This window comes from Adiantum capillus-veneris, chromosome 28 (genome assembly GCF_014529385.1).
Source record: "Adiantum capillus-veneris isolate H3 chromosome 28, ASM1452938v2, whole genome shotgun sequence".
Taxonomy (NCBI): Eukaryota; Viridiplantae; Streptophyta; class Polypodiopsida; order Polypodiales; family Pteridaceae; genus Adiantum; species Adiantum capillus-veneris.
In genome coordinates this window covers 106,860,303-106,882,469 of record NC_140958.1, presented here as the reverse complement: position 1 = coordinate 106,882,469, position 22,167 = coordinate 106,860,303, and the positions used below count along the sequence as shown (strand labels likewise).

The window sequence follows — 22,167 nt, the reverse complement described above, 5'->3', positions numbered from 1 at the left end:
TGTGACCCAACTTTCTCATGATCCTTCCATTGACGAGTCTCTCATTAAGTGTTATGGTCATGTGAAGGGTCAACGTTTTGTCATCTTGTTTGATCCAGGCAGTATGCGTAATGCGATTAGTGACTCTCTTGTCGAAAGAGCCCGCTTGGAGGTTAGCAAGACATCTCCTTATGAGGTGTCGGGCTTCGCTCTTGGTATGGACTCTCTCATCACGCAAGAGTGCCTTGATGTGTTGTTCACTGTTCAATAAGCGTTCTTCCGCAGAAAATTTGTAGTATCTCCTCTTTCAGGATGTGATATGCTTTTAGGCATTCGATGGTTTCGTGAGCATAACCCTCTCATTGATTGGGTAGCCAATACTTTCACTTTCAATGCCAAAAGTGACTCTCCCAATGTCATTCGTGGGGAGGAAGTTGTTCATTCTTCATCTCTCATTTCTAGTGTGCGGGCAAAGCTTGAAAAGAATCAGGAGGAGTCTCTCTCAGTCTTTTCTTCTCCAAAGCGCGACACACATGATTTGCATGATAAAGATGTGATTATTCACAATGATGATGATTTGCAGGATAAAGATGTGATTGTTCACCAAGATGATGGTTTAGTCGATGCTTTTTCTAGTGAAGCTAATCTCATTGCAGATTCAATCAATCACGGAGAACCGATCTTGGCTTTCGAGTCGAGATCTAAGGAACCCTCTCAGGAAGTATTGTGTATGCACATGATTAGTCAGTACGCATTGTTCGAGTGTTTCATTCATGACTTTCCTGTATTTTAGTCACCATCTTTATGTGATCCCTTTTCATAGGCATGCCATATTGTACGATGAACACGATTCACTCATGAATGAGCACGGATGTATGCGGATTACTCATGAAAAGATGAAATGTTTGCATTCAAGGAATTCACATTCCATGTCTCTTCCTTGGCATGACACAGTATCCGAAAGAGCACAAGAAGGATTGAGCATCAAGCATCGGCATTTCCATTGTGATTTGCCAGAGTTGATAGATTTAGATCAGAAAGACAAGATTCCATTGTTTGCGTGTGTTTGATGAACGGTTTGGCACTCCTTCTATATGTTCATCTACATTGCATGTACAGTCTTTAGAAAAGACTAGAATTTTTCCAATCACTTTACATGGAATGGGTATGTTCATGTTTTTGTGTTGAAAGTGGTTTCAAGAATTTTCAACTTGGAGATTCTTGAAGAAGGTAGACGCATGACTATAGACGAAGTTGAAGCATTGAAGGAGCCACATATGACTTTGTGTCGCTTTCGGCGTGGCCCAAGAAGCAAGCGTTGCAGACCTTTATGAAGTTCAAGTATCTCATGACCCACGCATCAGAGTGGGGTGGCGAAGAGTCCTTCACAGGATTCCAGACACTGTTGGCGATCTCCCTCGACGCCATACAGTTTGGTACCAGTACCTCACTTAAAAAAGGAGGGGATGTCACGTGCACATCTAACCCTATGTGCATGTGGACAAGTTAGCTTAGGAAGTGTTCTGGCACTTTTGTGAGTCTGCTCGTAGACCGTGCATGTCCAGGAACTTAGAGTAGATGCATATCCTCTGGTTGCACACAACATGATCATCAGCATTACCATTAGATTCCATCACGAGCATTTTACAGTGCACAGAACCTATTTTCCCTATTTTAGCCATTTTTCACTTATTATTAATAAGTGGCTTTGTTAGGAAACTGGGTAGGGAAAATTGGCTATAAGAAAACCTAGCACTAGCACTTTCTGGCAGAAGAGGCAGTAGAGACCACAAGTCTGACAGTGCACCTTCTTAGCAAGACCCCCTGGTGGAACACCTAGCGTTTTCAGCCCTCAAGAACAGCCTGGCGTTTTCAACATTTGCAGATCAGTCCCAGCGTTTTGCAACTTGTAGATCAGTCCAGCGTTTGCAGATTCACAGTAGTTTGTTCTAGTGTTTTTTGCAACCATAGCCCTAGCGTTTTTGCAATTTGCAGATCCTTTAGTGTTTTGCAGATTCTCTGCGACAAAACACCCGTATGCATCAGCGTTTTGCATTTTCAACAGTTAGCATCCGTACCGCAGCCCCCAAACCTCGCAGATCTCACCTTTCCGTAGCAGATCCTCGCCGCACGGTCAGATCAGCAAGCGTTTGCAGATTCAGCCCGCTATTCGCAGATTTCAGCATCTGCGTTTTCAGCGCATCGTCGTCGTGTCATCGTCATCGCCGTCATCACCGATATAGAGTCAAAATTCAGCAGATACAAGATTTGCAGATTTCAGCCCTTAGCGTTTTCAGATTTCAGCCCGCCGTCTTGTCGTTGTCCTCATCGTCGTCGACTTCGTCGGCAAGTTGTAGAGATTTGTGCAATCAATAGTAGACCGCTCTCGCCATAGAGAGTGGGGCCTTCGGAGGAGGGTTTGACAACATTCTGGTGTCATTCTTTTCTCTCTATCTCTCAGTCTCAACACCTTCATTCACAGTGTTTACCACTTTGTTTGTGATCATTTGCACTCTTTCACTAAAGGAACGGAAGGCTCTCCCTTCCGTACGTAAAAGGAACCCTTGAGCACAGTTCGGAGCACTCTTCTTGAGCAATGTTCAACATTCACTTCCGCTGCACCTTACAGCAGCCTTGTTTCACCCGCATAGTAGAGTGAACTAAATCAAATACCCCTTCCGCAGTGCGTACATGTCCCATCATTGATCTGTACAAAGCCATAATCCCCCAAATCAACTCTATGGGCACCCCATCTCTTGCAGTTTGCACATCGACCGAGCTTTCAGTACCATGTCAAATGCTTTGCTGAAATCCACAAAGCTATAATAAATCCGTCTCCCATGTGACCTGCCCTCCTCAATGATGGCTCTGAGTGTCAGAATATGATCAAGAGTGGAGAAGCCCCTCCTGAAACCGGCTTGACCCTTTGCTCGTACACCCTCACTCTCTGCCCAATTACTCAAGTGATACTCAAGAATGGATGCATACAACCGTGCCAATGTGTGTCTAACCATAATAGTGTGGTAGTTCCCAGAGAGAGAGAGAGAGAGAGAGAGAGAGAGAGAGAGAGAGAGAGAGAGAGAGAGATGAATGAAATGAAATGTTATATTAACGTCTTCAAAAGGCCAAAGTGACCTATGAGACCAGAAAGTTACAATGTGGTGGATCTGATACAAAGTCAGAGTAACAAGATGACAAAATGACAGAATAAAACACTATGGAATCCTAAACTGCTAGAGAGAGAGAGAGAGAGAGAGAGAGAGAGAGAGAGAGAGAGAGAGAGAGAAATGAAATGTTATATTAACGTCTTCAAAAGGCCTAAGTGACCTATGAGACCAGAAAGTTACAATGCGGTGTATCTGATACAAAGTCAGATTAACAAAATAAATTAAGCTAGGATAACAAGATATAAATACTGCGGAATCCTAAGCTAAGCTGATAGGTGTGAAAGGTGAAAGGCGTGAAATGTGTGAGCTAAGCAGTATAATGTGTAGACAATATGGGAGGGAAGTAGAGATCCATCTTCATCTGCACTCTGGACGACGAAAAAGTATGGCTCGAATCCTTTGATGTATCCTCCTTCGAAATTGTGTAACTCCTCTTCTCCATCGGGGTTGTCTAGATCTCCCTAGCTCCAATGCTCGGTCTATGAGAATGCCAGTGGTGCGGGCAGACCTCTCCACTGTTGGCTGCTCCTCTGTCTTTTCTTCAGGGTGTACAATATCTAGTGGAAAGAAATCTGTGATCTGTCTCTGGAATTCTCTCTCTTCAGCTCTCCTCAGTAAAGTTTCTCTATGCCTGTGTAACTCAAGTAGATATAGCCCAAGACATCTCTGATCCTCATAACTCATGACCCTAGATACAGGCCCAAAACCTTCTCTAAATAGAGAATGAAAACGGCCTCGTATCTCATAGTACACTGTGCAATGACATATGTAATGTACCTCTGTCTCTGACTCTAGATGGCATAAGCGGCATATCCTGCTATCTGCTGGTGTCCCTCTGAATCTGCCAGTCTCAATCTCGAGCTGATGTGAGGACGTGTATATCTGGCCAATGACACAATGCAAACCATGAGACAAATGCGTGTCCATATAGCTAGGTCGAATCACAAATCCATCCCCCGTGAGGTGGAGAATATGCTCTCTATAGAAAGCCATCTTTGTGCCCAACTCCTGTATCGTCTCTATCCATGTCCTCCTCGTGTCCAGCTGGATCAGATCCTGACGAATGAGTCTATTAATCTCTACCTGCGTCAAAGACCTCAAGGGTGCCTGTAGAGAGTATTGAAAAGGAGGCAACCTGTCCATGGTGAAACCATGTGTCTGAAACCATGATGCCATCTGTGCATACCAGCATGATGTATCCCCATTAAGAGCTAATTGTCTGGAGAACTCTAGAGCCACCCTGGCATATCTGTCTCTGGTAGTATCCCACAGACTGTGTACAAAGGAGGCTGATCTGGTAAGCGCCTCAATCTCCATAGGGGGGGCAGCTAATTCCGCTCGAATGATATCATGCGGTACAGAAGCCTTGGCTCTAATCAGCCGAGAGATCATAGATACCAGGGGCTTCTCCATACGCCTCCAACCATCGTGGCCTACAAAAGGTCCCCAAACCTGCACCCCATATAACATAGTAGAGGCAACAAAAGTATCAAAGAGCCATAACTTTGTCCTAGGTTCCTGGAACTGAACCTGCAAACACATCCTCTCCATTCCTCCCAGAGCCGCACCAGCTCTAGTTAGTCTAGTCTTTGCTGCTCTTCTTAAAGAAAATCTCGGCCCAGTAAAGACTACCCCCAGGTAAGTGTATGCATCTGTATACTCCACAATCTCCTGATCATATTTGAAAGTAGGTACTGATCTCCTGACCCATTACGGTGTGGTGTTAAACACCATAACCTTGGTTTTACCTAGGTTTACACACAATCCACTATCCTCTGCAAAACTGCGTAGTGCATCCAAATGTCGTTGCATACCTTCTGGTGAGTCAGATATCAGCACAATATCATCAGCATATAGCAACAATGGGATCCACGTTCCTGCCAGCTGAGCACCCCTGTCACCCTCTCTGTCAATGTAATCAGACACCTCATCAACATACATACCAAATAGAGTGGGAGACAATGGGCAGCCCTGTTTCACAATAGTATAGTGAACTAAATCAGATACCCTTTCTAGGGTGCGTACATGTCCCATCACTGATCTATACAAAGCCATAATCCCCCAAATCACCTCTATGGGCACCCCCATCTCTTGTAGTCTGCGCATCAATCGAGCTCTTGGTACCATGTCAAATGCTTTGTGAAAATCCACAAAGCTACAGTAGATCCGTCTCCCATGTGCTCTGCCCTCAATGATGGCCCTGAGTGTCAGAATATGATCAAGAGTGGAGAAACCCCTCCTGAAGCCGGCCTGACCTCGTACACCCTCGTTCTCTGCCCAATTACTCAAGTGTTGCTCCAGAATAGATTGATACAACGGTGCCAATGTGTGTCCAACCATAATAGTGCGGTAGTTCCCAGGCTCTGTAGGGTCACCAGCCTTGAAGATGGGCGCAATATTAGACAACCATTAAGTCTTAGGTAATCCCTCACACATGGCACGATTGAAGACGTTAATATTACATTTGAGAGAGAGAGAGAGAGAGAGAGAGAGAGAGAGAGAGAGAGAGAGAGAGAGAGAGAGAGAGAGAGAGAGAGAGAGAGAGAGAGAGAGAGAGAGAGAGAGAGAGAGAGAGAGAGAGAAAAATGAAATGAAATGTTATATTAACGTCTTCAAAAGGCCAGAGTGGCCTATGAGACCAAACTGTTCATCTAATATATTGACGTCTGGAGACTGGTCATATTCATGACAATTTTGAATTAGCTTTCATGAAATTTTCAATTTATGAGCCCAAATATACAGACCCGGTCTTGCACATTGTAGTCTTTAAATGATGCAAAATGATCCTTTACTCCTGACCTCTACGATTTTGTGGAAAATGACCATAAGCAATTACAAGTAGGTAAATTGGAATAATACTTCAGCACCGGCAAATAGCTAGATTGGAATACTCATACATACGGTCTACCACTGCCATGCGTTGAAGATTACTGGTTTCTTTACCTGGATGAGGAAGAGTTCTTTGTTGAGGGTGGATTTCTTCAAGACCTTTATTTGTTCTATGCAGATTCATGCTACAGCCATCATTGCGGAAGATGAAGTCGAACAAGAGTGGCGGGAGACACTGTCTTGTATTTCAGAGAACAGTCTGAAAGACAGTATTACTGGACCATTGAAGGTTGATGTTGAAACCTGGAAAGCACCCCTGTATGAGTGTAAGGTAGCCCTCAAAGATGAAAGATGTTTTTTAGATTTAAATTTCTTACCAGTCTTTACCAATTGCTATTCCGTTTGATGCTTCAGGGGAAGCCTATCCCTAGGTCTTACCAGGAATTCAAAAAAATGCAGTGTCCTGTCAAACCACCATTGCAAGCTCCCACATCCTTGCCTGCATTAGCTGAAGTTATTGATAAAGGTTAATACAATACTTAATTCAAAATGTGTGATTGTTTTTGTGTGCTAATACTCTTCTTGTAATTTATGTACCTTTTTTGTATAATGCATGGCAGGTAGTATTCCATCAGTATCTTCAATTGAAGATGACGTGACAATTCTTCTACAAAATAACATCTGGCATAAGAAATTAACAGATCTAAGAAGTAATAGCGCCGATAGTCTTTTGAACATAAAGGATGACATATTGGGTCCTGAGCTGCCATCACAGGCAAGAAATGGAGCATTTGATGGATTAACGAGTTGGAGAGAAAAGTATATTTTAGCCAGTCCATACGAAGCTTTAGAGAAAAGAAGAGAAGAGTTAGCCTTGAGTTCCAAAGTGGATGAAATCAAAAGGAGCAGTGGAGTCGGAGCAACCAGCATTAAGGGAACCTTGGATGCATATCTAAGGTTCTTGGAGCCCACACGGAGACAAGATTGGAGATTGTGAGTCAGCTTCAAAATCTTGGATGAAGTCCTCTTGAGTTCAGTCAGCAGTGGCTCGGTGTGGGTGCGTTTTTCCATGAATTTGACCTCATCCTACCACTGCAGATTGTGAAACTCCACTTTTGTTTTATGCTTTCTCTGTGTCTGCATGCTTGCATTTATGCATCTTCCATCATATCATATGGTGGAGGTTTTTTAGTTTTTTTCCTGTGGGTTTCTGGTGTGTGTAAAAGCAGCGGCTGATTTGGTGGATGACCATGGAAAGTTTTTTTCTTTTTATTTTGCTGGTAGATGCCAATGTCTTGGCATGTAGTCTAGATCTTTACTTTGCAAGAAGTACTGTCTACACATCTTCCTGTGGCTGCTTTGAATTGCTCAGCATAGACATGAGGAATGAAATACTTGGGTATGCTTTTGATGCATATTTTTGTCAAGAATCTATATGTGAAATTGCATCCAAATCCGTGGATGGTAACCAAATGTAAAGCCCTTTGGACCATGGACAATCCATTACTTTGGTGGTGAAATAGGGAAGTTACCTTCGTTAAGAGGTGAGGATGACCATAGGTTGAAATTATCCTAGGAATTTTTCCAATCGACAAGCCTCCCTATAGAGTCTTTCTTGCCCAGCAAGAAGTGATTATGATGCAAAGCCAAGGAGGTAAGTTACGTCGTCTTTGATACTTGAGGTAGGAGTACTGAATGGTATGTGTTTTAAGGTATGTAAAAATTCGTATTATTTTTTAATAATTTAAATTAACATACAAGAGCACAAAACACTAAAATGATTCTACCAAAAATTACAAAGCACTTACATAATTTGGTGGAGTATGTAGCCAAAAACAAACACTCCTGTGCTGGAAATCGCAAAACATTTCAAGAGTCAAGACTTTGGATTCCATAATCAGTGTTTGTCAGTTCTACTGAAAATAATGGATCGTTGCAGTTAACAAAAAATTTAGACAGTGATGCATGTCACATTCTCGTCATCGGTCCGACTCAAAAAGGGGTCTACATGCTACTAAGTACTCATATGCCCTTCACATCTCAAATTTCATAACTAGATGACATGGCCCAAGTGGCCTATATATGTACAACCGTGAAATATTCAAGTGGCTTCACCCTATACCCATCATCTCCATGCAATGTGCAACCCGCTCTGAGGGTAGGCTCTTCGTGAGAGCATTTGCAGGGTTGTATCTGTATGAACCTTGATTAGCTCAATGCGTTTGCTAGCTAATATGTCAAGCATCACATGATAACAGACTTCTATGTGTTTCGACTTGGAGTGAAATACAGGGTTCTTCGCTAACGCAATTGCACTTTGACTTGTGAGAGTGTGCGTGTGGTGTGGAAGCGTGAGAGAGAGAGAGAGAGAGAGAGAGAGAGAGAGAGAGAGAGAGAGAGAGAGAGAGAGAATAGACATAAACGCTGGTATTGTTAGAGTGTGCAGCGGAAGGTGAGAGATAGAAAGAGACTGGCACGAGAGAGAGAAGAGACATGACATGAGACAGATGGTGGAAAGGCTGGCAACCAAATAACTCCAGATGGCTGCATGGTGTGAGACAATACAATGAGAAAGAGGGTGCCCCCCCTCCTATATATTGGAGAATAGGGGCTGGTCAGGCAATAATCCTCAATATAGCCCAATGACCTAAAAATATGACCCTCCAATATAAATGGGGGAATATGTGACCAAAACAGGTCTAAAGTGGGAAATGTGCTGAACAATCTAAGTGTACCTGAGATCCCTCTCAGCAGGTGTATGGGTGGCCAACCCACAATGAAAGGGCCAGTGCACATGAGTAGTGAGGAGCCTGTAGACAGTGTGCGAAGCATCTAGAGATGAAGAATCTAAACACCCCCCCTCAACAACAGATGCGGAGAAGGTGTTGAGGAGAATGTAGCACGCCTGGTAAATCTAGAGAGGATGTAAATCCCGGGAGAAAAGGATGAGGAGCGCCAGCCAAACAACACGACAATGCGTACAGCACCAATGTGATGATGACCAAGGGTGAGGAAACTCCGGTCAAGTCGCACAAGGAAGTTGATGGAGTGGCAAGCTACGAAATAAGTCGTTGAAGAGGATTTATATGAGGAAGTAACCTAAGATGAGCGTACAATAGCCCATCGGTGATGATCACCACTGGGATGGAGGGACCCAGTGTAGCAACAGGAGACAAGACACAGGGACCCCCCTTGAAGAGGAGCACTCTAACCAAGAGGAGAGGAAAACTGCCTAGGTGGGAAACCGGTAGCATATCCAAGTCAAAGAAGCTCGAGCAGAAGAGGGAGGAAGAGCAAGTAGAAGAGGCTCAATAGGGAAGGCATTGTCCACCATAGTAAACAAGATGACAGGATAAGCAATCCATCCATGTAGAGACCGTAATATCTGCAATCTTCCAGTAGAAGAGTCGTCTCAAGGGTATATGTAAGCTGCAATATGATCTGTCGTTCCATGGCAGACACACAATATCGGACAAAAGAGTCAGAGGAGATCCTGGGGAAAGTCAACCTGTGGGAGCACATCACCACCGGGGTCTGGACAAAATATTCAAGAGAGAGTCTGCAAGTGCAAGTCGTGAAGACACGCGACATAGGAGCACTCCCCCCCGGGAAAGTAATGGAATGTGGTGAGGTAAAGGTCAGTTGAGAGGATGTATCGGGAAGAATGACCGGTGTTGTAGAAGTCATAGCCTCGGAGTAGACCAGCAAAGCAAGGAACATCCATGAGGTCTTCACTGTGTAAGTAGTGCATAGGTACATCCATACTGCAAGTGGAGGAGCCACACAACCAAGCAGAAGCAAGGAAGAGACTCTACCATGGAGAGGCAAGGCAAAAGAGCCACCATGAAGCAGTGTGCCGGAAGAGACCATGCAGGCATCCAGATGCTGAAGGATACTTACATCTAGGAGTTCATGTCCAAAAGAAGTGTTTGACGTGCCAAGAGGCACGGTTCTATCATACAGAGAACGAATGATGGAGGTGGATAGGGCAAACCAAATAGAGAGACAACAGTCGAGGGAGAGGGAGGGAGGGTTATTGAGGGAGAAGTAGCAGTGGAAAACACAAGCCACGTCCACGTAAGTACCTGTACCAATCCAATCCCCTGCATCTTTCCGAGGGCAAGAGAGCCTCGAGGAGGGAAGATCTGCAATGTCGAGGGAGATCTGTCCGTTGTGCCAGAACCTATATCCGAGTCCACGTCTCAATGCCGAACGACAAAGGAGCAAAGGTGAGAAGAGGATCTGAATAACCGCGCCGGATAGAACGCCAAATGACCGCGAAGTAGGGTGTAAGTGACGGGAGAGACAAGAGAAACCCGAAGGGATGCCGATGAAGCAAAGCCGAGGTGCTGTCCAAACCTGAAATCGCAGCAAAAGGGAGCTCAAAACACCGCGAGAACGCAGGGGTTTGAGCAAAAACGCCAGGTGATGAACACTGGATGCCGGGAAGGTAAGGTGAGGGCTGTAAATGCACCAAATTAGGCTGAAAATCAGCAAGGTAGAAGTTGGAGAATTGCCGGCAAAGTCACGAGATCGATCAGCTTCCAAGCGGGAAGACCAAGGGGCAAGGAGCGGGGCTCCGGCTGTCCAAGATCGACAAGGAGGAAAAGCTGAAGTAGAGGTAAAACGCTGGTCAATCTGCTGGCTGTCCTGTTGCCAAAAATGCTAGTGCAACTGGCTGCTGTCCTGCCCAAACAAGCAAGAGCATAGGGCTGAAAAACGCAGATCCTGCTAGTTTAAAAACGCTGGAGCAGATGGTGGCCCGCTGCAACAAAAACGCTAGGCCAATGCTGGCTGAAAAACGCTCGTGCAGAGGAGGTGCAGAAGGTGGCGATGAGGTAGAGGGAGGGAGGGTGCTAGCAGAGGGAGTAGAAGAGGGTGCAGATCCCAAAACGCTAGGGTTGAAGCAAAAACGCCAGGTCCCAAAAAAACGCTAGTGGATCTAAGCAGGTCTTCACGATGGAAATCTCCACAATGTCCTCCCGGGGGATGGCGATGGCAAATCCTCAGCCTAGAAGCTTTGATACCATGTCAGAGTGTGCAGCGGAAGGTGTGAGAGAGAAAGAGACAATGGCGAGAGAGAGAGAGAGAGAGAGAGAGAGAGAGAGAGAGAGAGAGAGAGAGAGAGAGAGAGAGAGAGAGAGAGAAGAGACATGACATGAGACAAATGGTGGAAAGGCTGGCAGCCCAATAACTTGAGATGGCTACATGGTGTGAGACAATACAATGAGAAAGAGGGTGCCCCCCCTCCTATATATAGGAGAATAGGGGTTGGTCGGGCAATAATCCTCAATATAGCCCAATGACCTAAAAATATGACCCTCCAATATAAATGGGGGAATATGTGACCAAAACAGGTCTAAAGTGGGAAATGTGCTGAACAACCCTAAGTGTGCCTGAGATCCTTGTCCAGCAGGTGTACGGGTGGCCAACCCACAACCAAAGGGCCAGTGCACGTGAGTGGTGAGGAGCCTATAGACAGTGTGCGAAGCATCTAGAGATGAAGAATCTAACAGGTATAGGGAAGAGGGGGCGATCAACCCCCCTGACCACCAGAGCGTAAGACCCGTAAAAATGCCAGATGCTATCTGAGAAGTGGGTACCCCCCTGTCCCCATATATATGAGTGCCCAAGGGAGGTCGAGTAGTATGGATGATGCCCCAGGACCCAGCATGGAAATATGAGTGGGTGCCCATACTAAGTGGACGGCCGTCCCAAATGTGGGCGGCCGGACAAAGGTGCAGCCTATACATGGGTGGCCAGCCCGGAGACATACAAGCCGTACAAGTCTGCCATAGACCTATGTGAAGCAGCAGAGCGGTGTAAATCTAACACCCCTCTCAGCACCGGATGGTGAACAAACCTCATGAAGCCAAAGATGTGAGGCAAAGGATGAAGATGTCTGCTGCCATGTCTACTGAAGGATACTTCATGAGTGTAGCAAAGTCTGGGGTGTCTCAACCTCGGAGAGATCTCCATGGTAAAGTGTCATCACGAGCAATGTAGCAAACTGCTGTACTCCGCCGATACAGGGTGAAGATACTACGTGAAGGTTATGAACTAAGTGTAAAAAAAAACTTCTTGTCGTGAAAGGAGGGCCAATAGTCCTGCAGGGGTCCTGCTCAGTAGGATCTATGGTGTCTATAGTCAAATCGTCTGGAGAAAATGGGGAAGCCCAGGAACCGTCATGAGAATGACCGGAAGCCTATCAATGCACGAACCTTGAAACCGGCCCGTGGGGCGGTAGGCTTTGGCTTTCACCCGAAATTCTTTACTTTACACACACAGAGAGAGAACGTGCAAAGGAAACCTGTGACGGGAATTAACACTTAAGTACACACACGGCTCGGAAGCTATAAAGCCCCGAGCAGACGCCGACAACTTGTAGGCCCCAAAATTGGCGCCCCTTTCGGTATTTCTTTTTACTTTGAGAGGGAAAATTACAAAGTAGAGTCCTTGGAATCCTTTACCTGTATCCCGCTAGATACTACCAGTTTTGGCCAAATTTTGGCAGCATAACAGCCCCAAAACTTGCGCGAAACCAATTCCCTTGCTAGAACTCACTTCCACTGGCATATACCCTCTGATTCCTTCCCAAAAACAGTAAATTCAGCACGCTGTATTTACTGGTTTTTGCACTGTTTTCAGCCCCAAACAGTCCCCTAGCTGTCCTTTGCCAGTGAGGCACGATTCCCAAGGGTTCTTGCGTCCGTATGGCTGAAAAACAGTCAATTTACAGCGCATACACAGCACTGAATTCGCACCTGTACGGTGAGGTTTGACCCTCACCGGTGCCTGCTTTGGAGTAGCAACTAGCTACCCGTGTTCCTGCTCAAGGAGGCTCTTGCCTCAACACAAAAGCATGAAACCACACAGCTATACATCAGTCAAATGAAGAGCCCTCTTGTGGGGCATCACATAACTGCACGTAGGGGAGAGAGAGAGCAGTGTGTAGTGTGCAGGGCATCACTCCTAGCACCACACTGTACATGAGAAGGAAAGAAAGCACTCCATAGCTCTTAACCTGTGACAGGTTTTCAATGAAGCATCCCCCCAACATAAATCGAGCGTCCTCTCTTCTGCGCTTAACCTGTAATGCATCTGATGCAAAAGGGGAAGATTTCCATGGCTGCCAAAACCTGCGTATCGCTGAAAACGCAGCAAAACAGCCCTGTAAACACGCTTCTGATGCCTTCCAATGCTGAAAATGAGCTCCTTGGTCCTAGGTAAAGTCATGGGAAGCTCAAAAATGGAGAGAAATGGCTGAAAATAAGAGTTATCAGCCTCCAAAACTGCTCCCATAAAGTTAGTTATGAGTTCTCTTCTCCCAGACTTGGTAAATTGGCTAAAAAGTGCCACTTGGCACTCATACATGCAATTTTCCCGCATTGGGCTTCCCGCTTAAAAATCTCTCAATTGGTGGATCAGTTGACTTTGCAGCAGAGTAATAAAATGTTCCCCTTGTCATTCTAAAGCTAATGACGCGAATAGATTTCGTGGTCCAAAATAGCAGTTTCCTAAATTTTAGGAGATACTTCTGTTGGGCTCCCATTGGTTTTCTGACCATCAATGCCCACTGGGACCACATCCAAAAATGCAATGTAGCCGAGCTGTCGGGTACTTTCCTTTGGTGATCCCACCTTGACTTTATGCCTTTATTGAGTTCACTTCCTAATATCCACCAACTTGCTAAGTGCGACAGAGGGACCTACATGATCTTGAACTGAGCCTAGACATCCTTTTACTTTACGAGTTCCAATGCCGACCAACTTCCTGTCTGCGGGTGAAACTACCGTTCACATTGGCCATACAATGTCCGACCATTTGCAACTTCAAAAAGAGGGTCTCAAAAATAAAACAAAAATCATTGGAAACAAACCAACAACTAAGGTTAGCAGTTGCCACGTCCTCGTGACACCTGCAACCCAAGGTGGCCAAGTGGCTAAGCTGTGAAAAACTCCAGGAAGGCCAGGTGTAGCAATTTGCGCAGTAAACGTCCTCCGAAACAAGGAAAGCCAGACTAAGCAGTCTGCATTGTAGAAGCTACCGTAAGCTGTAACAGTCGCCGATAGACCGCACAGACCACCACCGGATGGTGTCCTGTCATTAGGTAGGGTAATCCAAGACGAGGGGAAAACCAGACCCAACAGTGTGCACTGTGAAGGGCCTTTGAGAAGAGGCGTGGTCGGACTAAGCTGTCTGCATTGTAATCATCTTGTATGAAGTAGGGAAGCTAGACTGAGCAGTCTGTGCTTTGAATAACCTCTGAGAAAAGGAAAGGCCAGACCAATCTGTCTGTGCTGTCTTGCCTGTATCTCCAGCCTCCAATCCTCCGGTTTCAACCAAAACAAAATCTGCGCCAACAACGCCACCAAATCGCATCTCGGTGTGGCTCTCAATGTGAATGAGCTGGGAGTGGCCTACTGCCCAGGTCGGTTGCATCTTGGGAGAGGAGACCTGATGCAAAAGGTGATGCGCCTGGCCCTAGACCATGAAGAGCTGAAGCTCTGATACTATGTGAGAGTACGCGTGTGCGGAAGCGTGAGAGAGGAGAGGAGAGAGAGAGAGACAGTAGACACAAACACTGGTATGGGGAAGAGGGGGCGATCAGCTCCCTTGACTACTAGAGCATAAGACCCGTACAAATGACAGATGCTATTTGAGAAGTGGGTACCCCCTTGGCCCCATATATATAAGTGCCCAAGGGAGGTCGAGAGTATGGATAATGCCCCACGACCCAGCATGGAAATATGAGTGGTGGCCAGCCCGGAGACATACAAGCCGTACAAGTATGCCGTAGACCTATGTGAAGCAACAAAGTGGTGTAAATCTAACATGACTATCACAATGCAACATTGGAGTCTGAGAAATGCCAATATCTCCCACTAGGTGAGTTAACCACAGAGCTTCCTTGCTGGCATTAGAAATTGCCACATACTTTGTCTCTACGGTGGAAGATGACGTACAGGTTTGGAGACATGATCTTCATGACACGGTTGCTTCAACAAATAGAAAAACATAACTAGACATGGATCATCAACTATTTACACAACTTGCATAATCCGCATCAATGTAACCCACTTGGATGCATCACTATTCCCAAAGCGTAAGCACTTGTATGTTGCCGTACCTTTCAAATACCTCAAGACGTGCTTCACTGCTTCCGAGTGCTTTCTGCCAGGATGCGAGAGACGATAACTCATCTTATTATCTGCATCAAAGCCAATGAAGATGCATTTGTGACTTGGGCTCCAACTTTTTTCTGAGCTCTTTAGGCACATGTCAGAATAGCTCACACCCAAACACATGAAATCCTTCATTATTAGGTCTCTTGCCTACCCACATCTCTTGCGGAATCTTGTAGCGGATATTCTGATATGAATTCTACCTACTACTAAGAGGGAGAGGGAAGCTTCTATATACTACAGGGATGGTGCGATTGTTCAATGGGTATACTAGAAACCTATTGATTATATGCACTGCTGTCATAACAACCTCTCCCCAAAACTCGAGGTAAATTTTCCATAGATAGCATGTAAGTGACCCTCTCCTGAATAGTCCTATTCATGTGCTCAGTAACTCCATATTGAGAAGTTGTGTACGGCGTAGTAAAGTGCTTCCTAATGGCTCGTTTGCTACAGAAGTCCTTAAACTCATTGGAGATGTACTCTCCCCTGTTGTCAGAACGCAAAGCTTTCAACTTCTTGCTTGACTGCTTTTCTACCGTGGCTTGGAAGTAGACAGTAAAGATCTTTCCTCATCAAGAGGTAGATCCCAACCTTTTGAGTAGATTCATCTATGAAAGGCAGGAAAAATAATGCCCCCCCTTAGATACTTATGCGGCATAAGCCCGCATAGATCTCTATGAACCAAATCTAGAGGATTTTCTAACTTCCTATCCAATGGTGATAAGGTAAGCCTAGTGTGTTTCTCGTATATGCAATGCTCACACAAACTAGAACCAGAATAGCTTCATTCCCTTCTAACTCATATGACCAAGCCGGCTATGCCACAACTCAGTAGAGGGAGGTCCGCTACATAGATAGAGTTCTCTTTCACAGAAGAGACATACAAAGAATATAATGAGCCAGACTTTTGGCCTTTGAGCATGACGAAGTTACCTTTTCTGATAATCGAGGAACCATTGCCAAACAATTTAGTTTATCTAAGATCATCAAGCTGTCCTACTGAAACCAAGCTCTTTGCTAGCTTTGGCACATGTCTTAACACCTCGCAGCATGAACTCAGTTCCGTTGCGCATACACAACGTCACATCTCCAATGCCACATATCTCAAAATGATGAGAATCACCCAACTTAACTAAACTACATGTGGAAGCATAATTAGAGAATCATTCCTTGTGAGAAGTAACATAAAAACTGGCACACGAGTCAATAATCCAATTTTGTGCATAGCATTCATTAAGAGTTAACAACGCCTTTGGACTCAAATCAAAAGCGAAGACTAGTACATCTGACGGCTGCGGCATGTCAGGAACAACACCAACATATGGGGACTCAACGACATTGAGTTCCTTTATCTTCACACTGCTCTTAGGAGGAGCAGAACTTACGACAATGGCTTTACCCTTCTCTCTTTACAATAAACAACAACGCTAGTTGGTACAATCTAAGATGATCTCCAAAGAAAATCCCTATTTGCTGTAGTGTAGGCCTGTGCTTGAAGAAGGCCTTCCTCTCTTCTATGGTAGCAAAACAAATGATTAGAGCACGTTCCTTGGAGGTTCCCCCATCACCTCCTTTCTTGCCCACTCTCCATACTCCGGTGTGTTTTGGCACCTTCTTCAACGTCTTCAAAAGGCCAAAGTGACCTATGACATTGAAAAGTTACAAAGTGGTGAATCTGATACAATGTCACACACACACACACACACACACACACACACACACACAAAGAGAGAGAGAGAGAGAGAGAGAGAGAGAGAGAGAGAGAGAGAGAGAGAGAGAGAGAGAGAGAGAGAGAGAGAGAGAGAGAGAGAGAGAGAGAGAGATGAAATGAAATTAAATGTTATATTAACGTCTTCAAAAGGCCAAAGTGACCTATGAGACCAGAAAGTTACAATGTGGTGGATCTGATACAAAGTTAGAGTAACAAGTTATGAAAAAATGACAAAATAAAATACTATGGAATACTATGGAATCCTAAACTGCTAGGTGTGAACTAAGCAGCTAGCTGGGATAGCTAGATATCTCACAAGAGATCCAACATCGGTCGCAGGCGGATCTCATCAATCTCCTCCATGGTCAGTAGTCTGACCGGGCGTCGTGCATGTCGAGCCAAAGTGATCCGAATCCTCTGATGCAGCCTCCGTGTAGTCCTCCGCAGTCGTGGGCGTCTGGATCTCCCCAGCTCAGTCGCTCGGTCGATCAGTGTGCCTCTGGTGTGAGGCGACGAGATCTGCTGTGGTAGTAACTCCTCCGGGTGTCGAGTGACTGCTCTAAAGAAGTCTGTGGTTTGTCTCTGAGACTGGCTAGCCTCTCCTCTCATCAGGCTCTCTCTGTGTCTGCGCAGCTCGAGCAAAAACAAACCCAGGCATCTCTGATCCTCGTACCGCATGACTCTAGAGAATGATCCAAAGCCCTCTCTGAACAAGCAATGGAAGTGGCCTCGTATCTCGTAGTAGAAGGGGCAGTGGCATGTGTAGTGCAACTCTTTCTCAGGCTCGATGTCACACAGGGGGCATGTCCTGGCCTTTGCTGGTACTCCGCTGTATCTCCCAGTCTCGATCCGCAGCTGGTGTGAAGATGTGCGTATCTGGCCAATAGCACATTGTATCCCATGAGACAAGTGGGTGTCCATGTATTTGGGCCTCGTCACAAAACCATCCCCCGTAAGTTGGAGGAGATGCTCTCTGTAGAAAGCCATCTTCATGCCCAGCTCCTATGCTAGCTGTATCCATGTCCTCCTGGTGTCTAGCTGAGTCAAGTCCTGTCAGATGAGCCTGGTGATCTCGGACTGTGTAAGAGTCAGAGAGGGCGCATCCAATGAGTATTGGAAGGGAGGCAATCTGTCTATGCTGAACCCATGCGCTTGAAACCATGATGTCATCTCCCCATACCAGCTGTTGTATCTCCCTTCATGGCTAATTGTCAAGAGGACTCGAGTGCAAGGCGGGCATATCTGTCTCTGGGAAGTTCCCACATGCGGTGTATGAAGGAGACAGATCTGGTGAGCGCCTCAACCACTAGTGGGGGGCAGCTAGCTCTGCTCGTACAATAGCACGTGGTACTGAAGCCTTGGCTCTAATCATAGTTGCCACGGAGTTTCGAAACGTTTCGTTTGAAACGTGTTTCAAAAGTTTCGAAACGGTTTCGTCCGAGAAAGAAACGCCAAAACAGAAGTTTCGTGCAAACTAAAGAAATGTACATAAGTTTAGTGGTATAAGCTGAGATCTTAGACATGAAAAAGAGGGAGAATAGGACTAACTTTCATCATTAGAAGCGAGACAGAAGCTACATTCATGACATAAAAAAATCAACACTACAGCCTGACGTGCGAAAACTTACGAGCCTTGACTTTACCTTTGAAACGTCCAAACTCATACAGAAACGTTTCTGAAACGTTTCGTAGGTTTCATGAGTGAAGAAAGGCGTTTCTTGGCAACACTGGCTCTAATGAGCCGCGAGATCGTAGAGACCAGAAGCTTCGCCATGTCCCCCCATCCATCACTGCGGCGTGTCCTCGTGTGATGATCCAATGAAGGTCCCCAAATCTCAGCCACCAAAAAGAGCCAGAGCTTTGTCCGAGGCTCCTGAAACTGAACCTGTGAACACATCCTTTCCAATCTACCCAATGCTGCATGGGCTCTGGTCAATCTAGTCTCTGCTGCCCTCCTCAATGAAAATGCTGGCCCACTAAAAACCACTCCAAGGTAAGTGTAAGCATCTGTATACTCCACCGTCTCCTGGCCGTATGTGAATGCGGTCGCTGACCTCCTGATCCACTGTGGGGTGGTATTAAATACCATGACCTTGGTTTTACCAAGGTTGACGGAGAAACCACTTTCCTGGGCAAACCTATGCAAAGCATCCAAGCGACGTTGCATCCCCTCCGGAGAGTCGGAGATCAACACAATATCATCAGCATATAACAACAGTGGAATCCATGTCCCTGCCAGCTGTGCACCTCTATCACCATCTCTCTCAATGTAGTCAGAAACCTCATCCACATACTGTGCTTAGGTAACAGGGGTGTCCAAGGCTTCATCTGTTTGTATCTAATGTAGTCGTACTGTTTTATTTTCTTACGATACTCAAGAAAGCCCTTAGGAAATCTTTGATCGTTTCCTTGACCATGTTTGTCTGCAAAGTGGGTCCTATCTAACTTAAGTGCAAACTCAAGCTACTGTATTTACATAAATTCTTCTGTGGACTCCCTCACCTCCATAAGCAACACATCATTGCCAGTAAATTATTGTTATGCAGAGGCATCTTTTGGGAGTGTTTAGTTTAATTATGGGGACGTTTTTTTTTTTCTTTTGGCGGGAATCAAAACTCTCAAGAGACATTTCTAATGTGCCCTTTATTAATTTATTTGGCGTCCTTTTGCTTGTTTCTTTGCTACTAGAATCTTAAGCTCGAAGTTGTTCTTTTTTTAAAATTTTTTCTTTTGGCGGGAATCAAAACTGTCAAGAGACATGCCCTTTATTAATTTATTTGTCATCCTTTGCTTGTTTCTTTGCTACTAGAATCTTAAGCTCGAAGTTGTTCTTTCATTGTTCTAGCTGCTTGTCACTGTCTACCACAGTGAGTGAGATTTATTTCTGTTGTTGGCTTGATCTGTGCTCAGAATACATGATGCAGTTTCAGAAGCAGAGTATTATGGGCCTAGAGGTGCATCCTTTAGGACACTCTTTAGCAACTCCTTAGCTCTGGGAACTCTCTCTCGCCGCCGAGTCTATCATGAAGCATTTGAGTATGAGAAGGATCGCAATGGAGGTTTTTCTTCCCCTTTTGGATTTTCGACATTCACTGCAAAAGCTGCAGTTGATGCTGTAAAATCTTCCGAAGTATGTTTTAACTAACAAAGTTGAAGTTCTTGAAATCTAGTGTCAAACATAGCAAGGTTACACTTCTGTGCACTCTTTAAACCAGACCACTGCTGGTGTTTGCATGAATGAGTGATGCTCAAGTATGAGAACTGTTCTCTCCTCTCCTCTTTAAACTAATTTTTTGGCAAATTATGCAAAGAATACAGTGGTATCGGATGCTGGCTGCAGCTAGTGAGGAGGACAGTAAAAAGAGGGGTTGGCATGCTCGAGTATGGTGTTGGCGAGGTTTCCTCATTCAAGTAAACTTTTCTATCTACTAGCTTTCCAGAATTTGTTCTAAATTGTTTGATCTTCAACTAAGCATGAGTGTAAGCCCATGCCTTCAATTTCTTGAGTGAATAAGAACTACACTAGGACATAGCTTAAATCTGATAAACCGCTACTTGGTCATACCTCATTTCTTTTTCCTGCAGTACGTCGTAGTGGGTGAGCATGGTTTGCCAGTTGTCCTTGTACACGGGTTTGGTGCCTTTTGGGAGCATTATCGGAATAATATCCAAAGTCTTGCTGAAGGTGGGAATCGTGTATGGGCCTTAACGCTTTTGGGATTTGGAAGATCTGAGAAGCCTGATGTGGCGTATACGGAGCTCTTGTGGGCTGAACTTCTGAGGGATTTTATTGTGGAAGTGGTGGGTGAGCCAGCTATTCTCGCTGGAAACTCAATCGGAGGTTTGACATTCTCGTACTCAATCTTTCCGAGGGTACATGGCTGGAAAATGAAATTGAAGGTTTTTGATTGTCTCTTACAGGTTATATGGTCAGCATGGTTGCTGGACTATGGCCTCAAATTGTCAAGAGCTTGATCCTTCTGAACACAGCAGGTGCAATTCTTCCCGATCATTTGTCATGTATCTACACAAAGGTCAGTCAAACTTTCTCTCTGGCTCTTACTTTTTGAACCTTTTAGTTCTTCACCATCGGGCACTGACGCCATTAGTGAAGATGTCATAGTATTTAGTGAATACTATGCATGATGAAGCCGATGGTTATATTATCTTGTGGATGACTACCATGAGTCTATGCCTTGTGCTTTCTTTTTGAGGTGATCTGGACTTATCCTTGATTCATCTAGGTAAACAATATTGCACAACGTTTTGGACTTTTGGTACTTTGTGGACCTTTACACATTTGATATATCAGTCTCTCAATACTAGTCAATTTGAAGAGTTCAGTGTTTTAATGTAGGATTTTCTTAGCTCAAAGCATCTTGGCTATGTTTCTAAGGCTAGCTCTACTTTAAAGTCCCCAATGTACATGCTTGACTTTGTCTTTGTCAGCCAAGTGCAAGAACTGGAGTCACTTGGGCAGGTTCTCAATTGTCCCTTACCTATTTGAGGAGTGCAGCCTCCCAGCTATTGAAGAAGTACTACTGTGTGGTAATCTTCGTGCATGTTTTTGGTTGTTTATTTTTCTTACACTTACTGGGGATCTCATTGGGGATTTCATTTTCAGAATCCATCAAGAGTAGATGAATGGCTTATCAGTGAAATATTGCGGGCTGTATCCTGTGAAGTACCTTGAACAAGCGGTGCTTTATATCTGCAAATAACTGCAAAAATATTACCACTGCATGATTATGTATGTTAAAACCGCAGTTTGCTAGCTGATTTGACCTCTTAACTTATTCGAAGTCACATGACCCAGGTGCAGCAATTGTATTAGAAAGCTTCTATTGCTTGAAGAATCCTTTCCCTATTAATTGGTTTCTTGATCGCTACACGGGCAAGGTTTTTGTAATACAAGTACGTGGTTTTCGCATATCAATCGTAGATGATAGACTACTGATTCGTTAAACTAATAATTTTTTTCTCCTTGAAGGGATCAAAAGACCCTTTGAGCAACAGCACACAAAGAAAGAAGCTCTTTGAATCTTATTGCAGGAATGCTGTCGTTGAGTTAGTGAATGCAGGTAATGTACAAAACTTTCTCTCATGCAGATAAAATAAATTCACCGGAGTCTAGATTCAAGGTCAGGTTTTTTGAGCCACCAGAAGGGGGGGAGGTGGGTTCATTAGAAAATTTTAGAGTGTTCGCTTCAACTATGTGGCTAAATAAGTCTTTCCTCAGTGTCTGAATGTCTTAAAACCATGTAAAATCATCTGGTTGAGTCGATTTAGTTGA

The 22,167-nt window shown here is 44.8% G+C and overlaps 1 protein-coding gene across 5 annotated transcripts in view; it reads left to right on the top strand.

The window, feature by feature from the left end:
• Positions 1-22,167, top strand: part of LOC147421044 (uncharacterized) — a 76,987-nt gene that overhangs the window by 53,443 nt on the left and 1,377 nt on the right. For 3 of the 5 annotated variants that reach the window (XR_015186970.1, XM_086504438.1, XM_086504436.1), the window contains exons 3-13: positions 6,154-6,306; positions 6,390-6,501; positions 6,596-6,968; positions 19,785-20,004; positions 20,193-20,285; positions 20,460-20,715; positions 20,796-20,908; positions 21,324-21,422; positions 21,499-21,546; positions 21,678-21,788; positions 21,865-21,955. Coding sequence is in view for 3 of the 5 variants with exons in the window: in XM_086504438.1 (XP_086360564.1) it covers positions 6,154-6,306; positions 6,390-6,501; positions 6,596-6,968; positions 19,785-20,004; positions 20,193-20,285; positions 20,460-20,715; positions 20,796-20,908; positions 21,324-21,422; positions 21,499-21,546; positions 21,678-21,788; positions 21,865-21,955 (1,669 nt within the window). In the remaining 2 variants the exon portion in view is untranslated. Of the gene's footprint in view, positions 1-6,153; positions 6,307-6,389; positions 6,502-6,595; positions 6,969-19,784; positions 20,005-20,185; positions 20,286-20,459; positions 20,716-20,795; positions 20,909-21,323; positions 21,423-21,498; positions 21,625-21,677; positions 21,789-21,864; positions 21,956-22,167 lie in introns of those variants that run through there. The other 2 variants (XR_015186971.1, XM_086504437.1) reach the window with 2 other exon arrangements.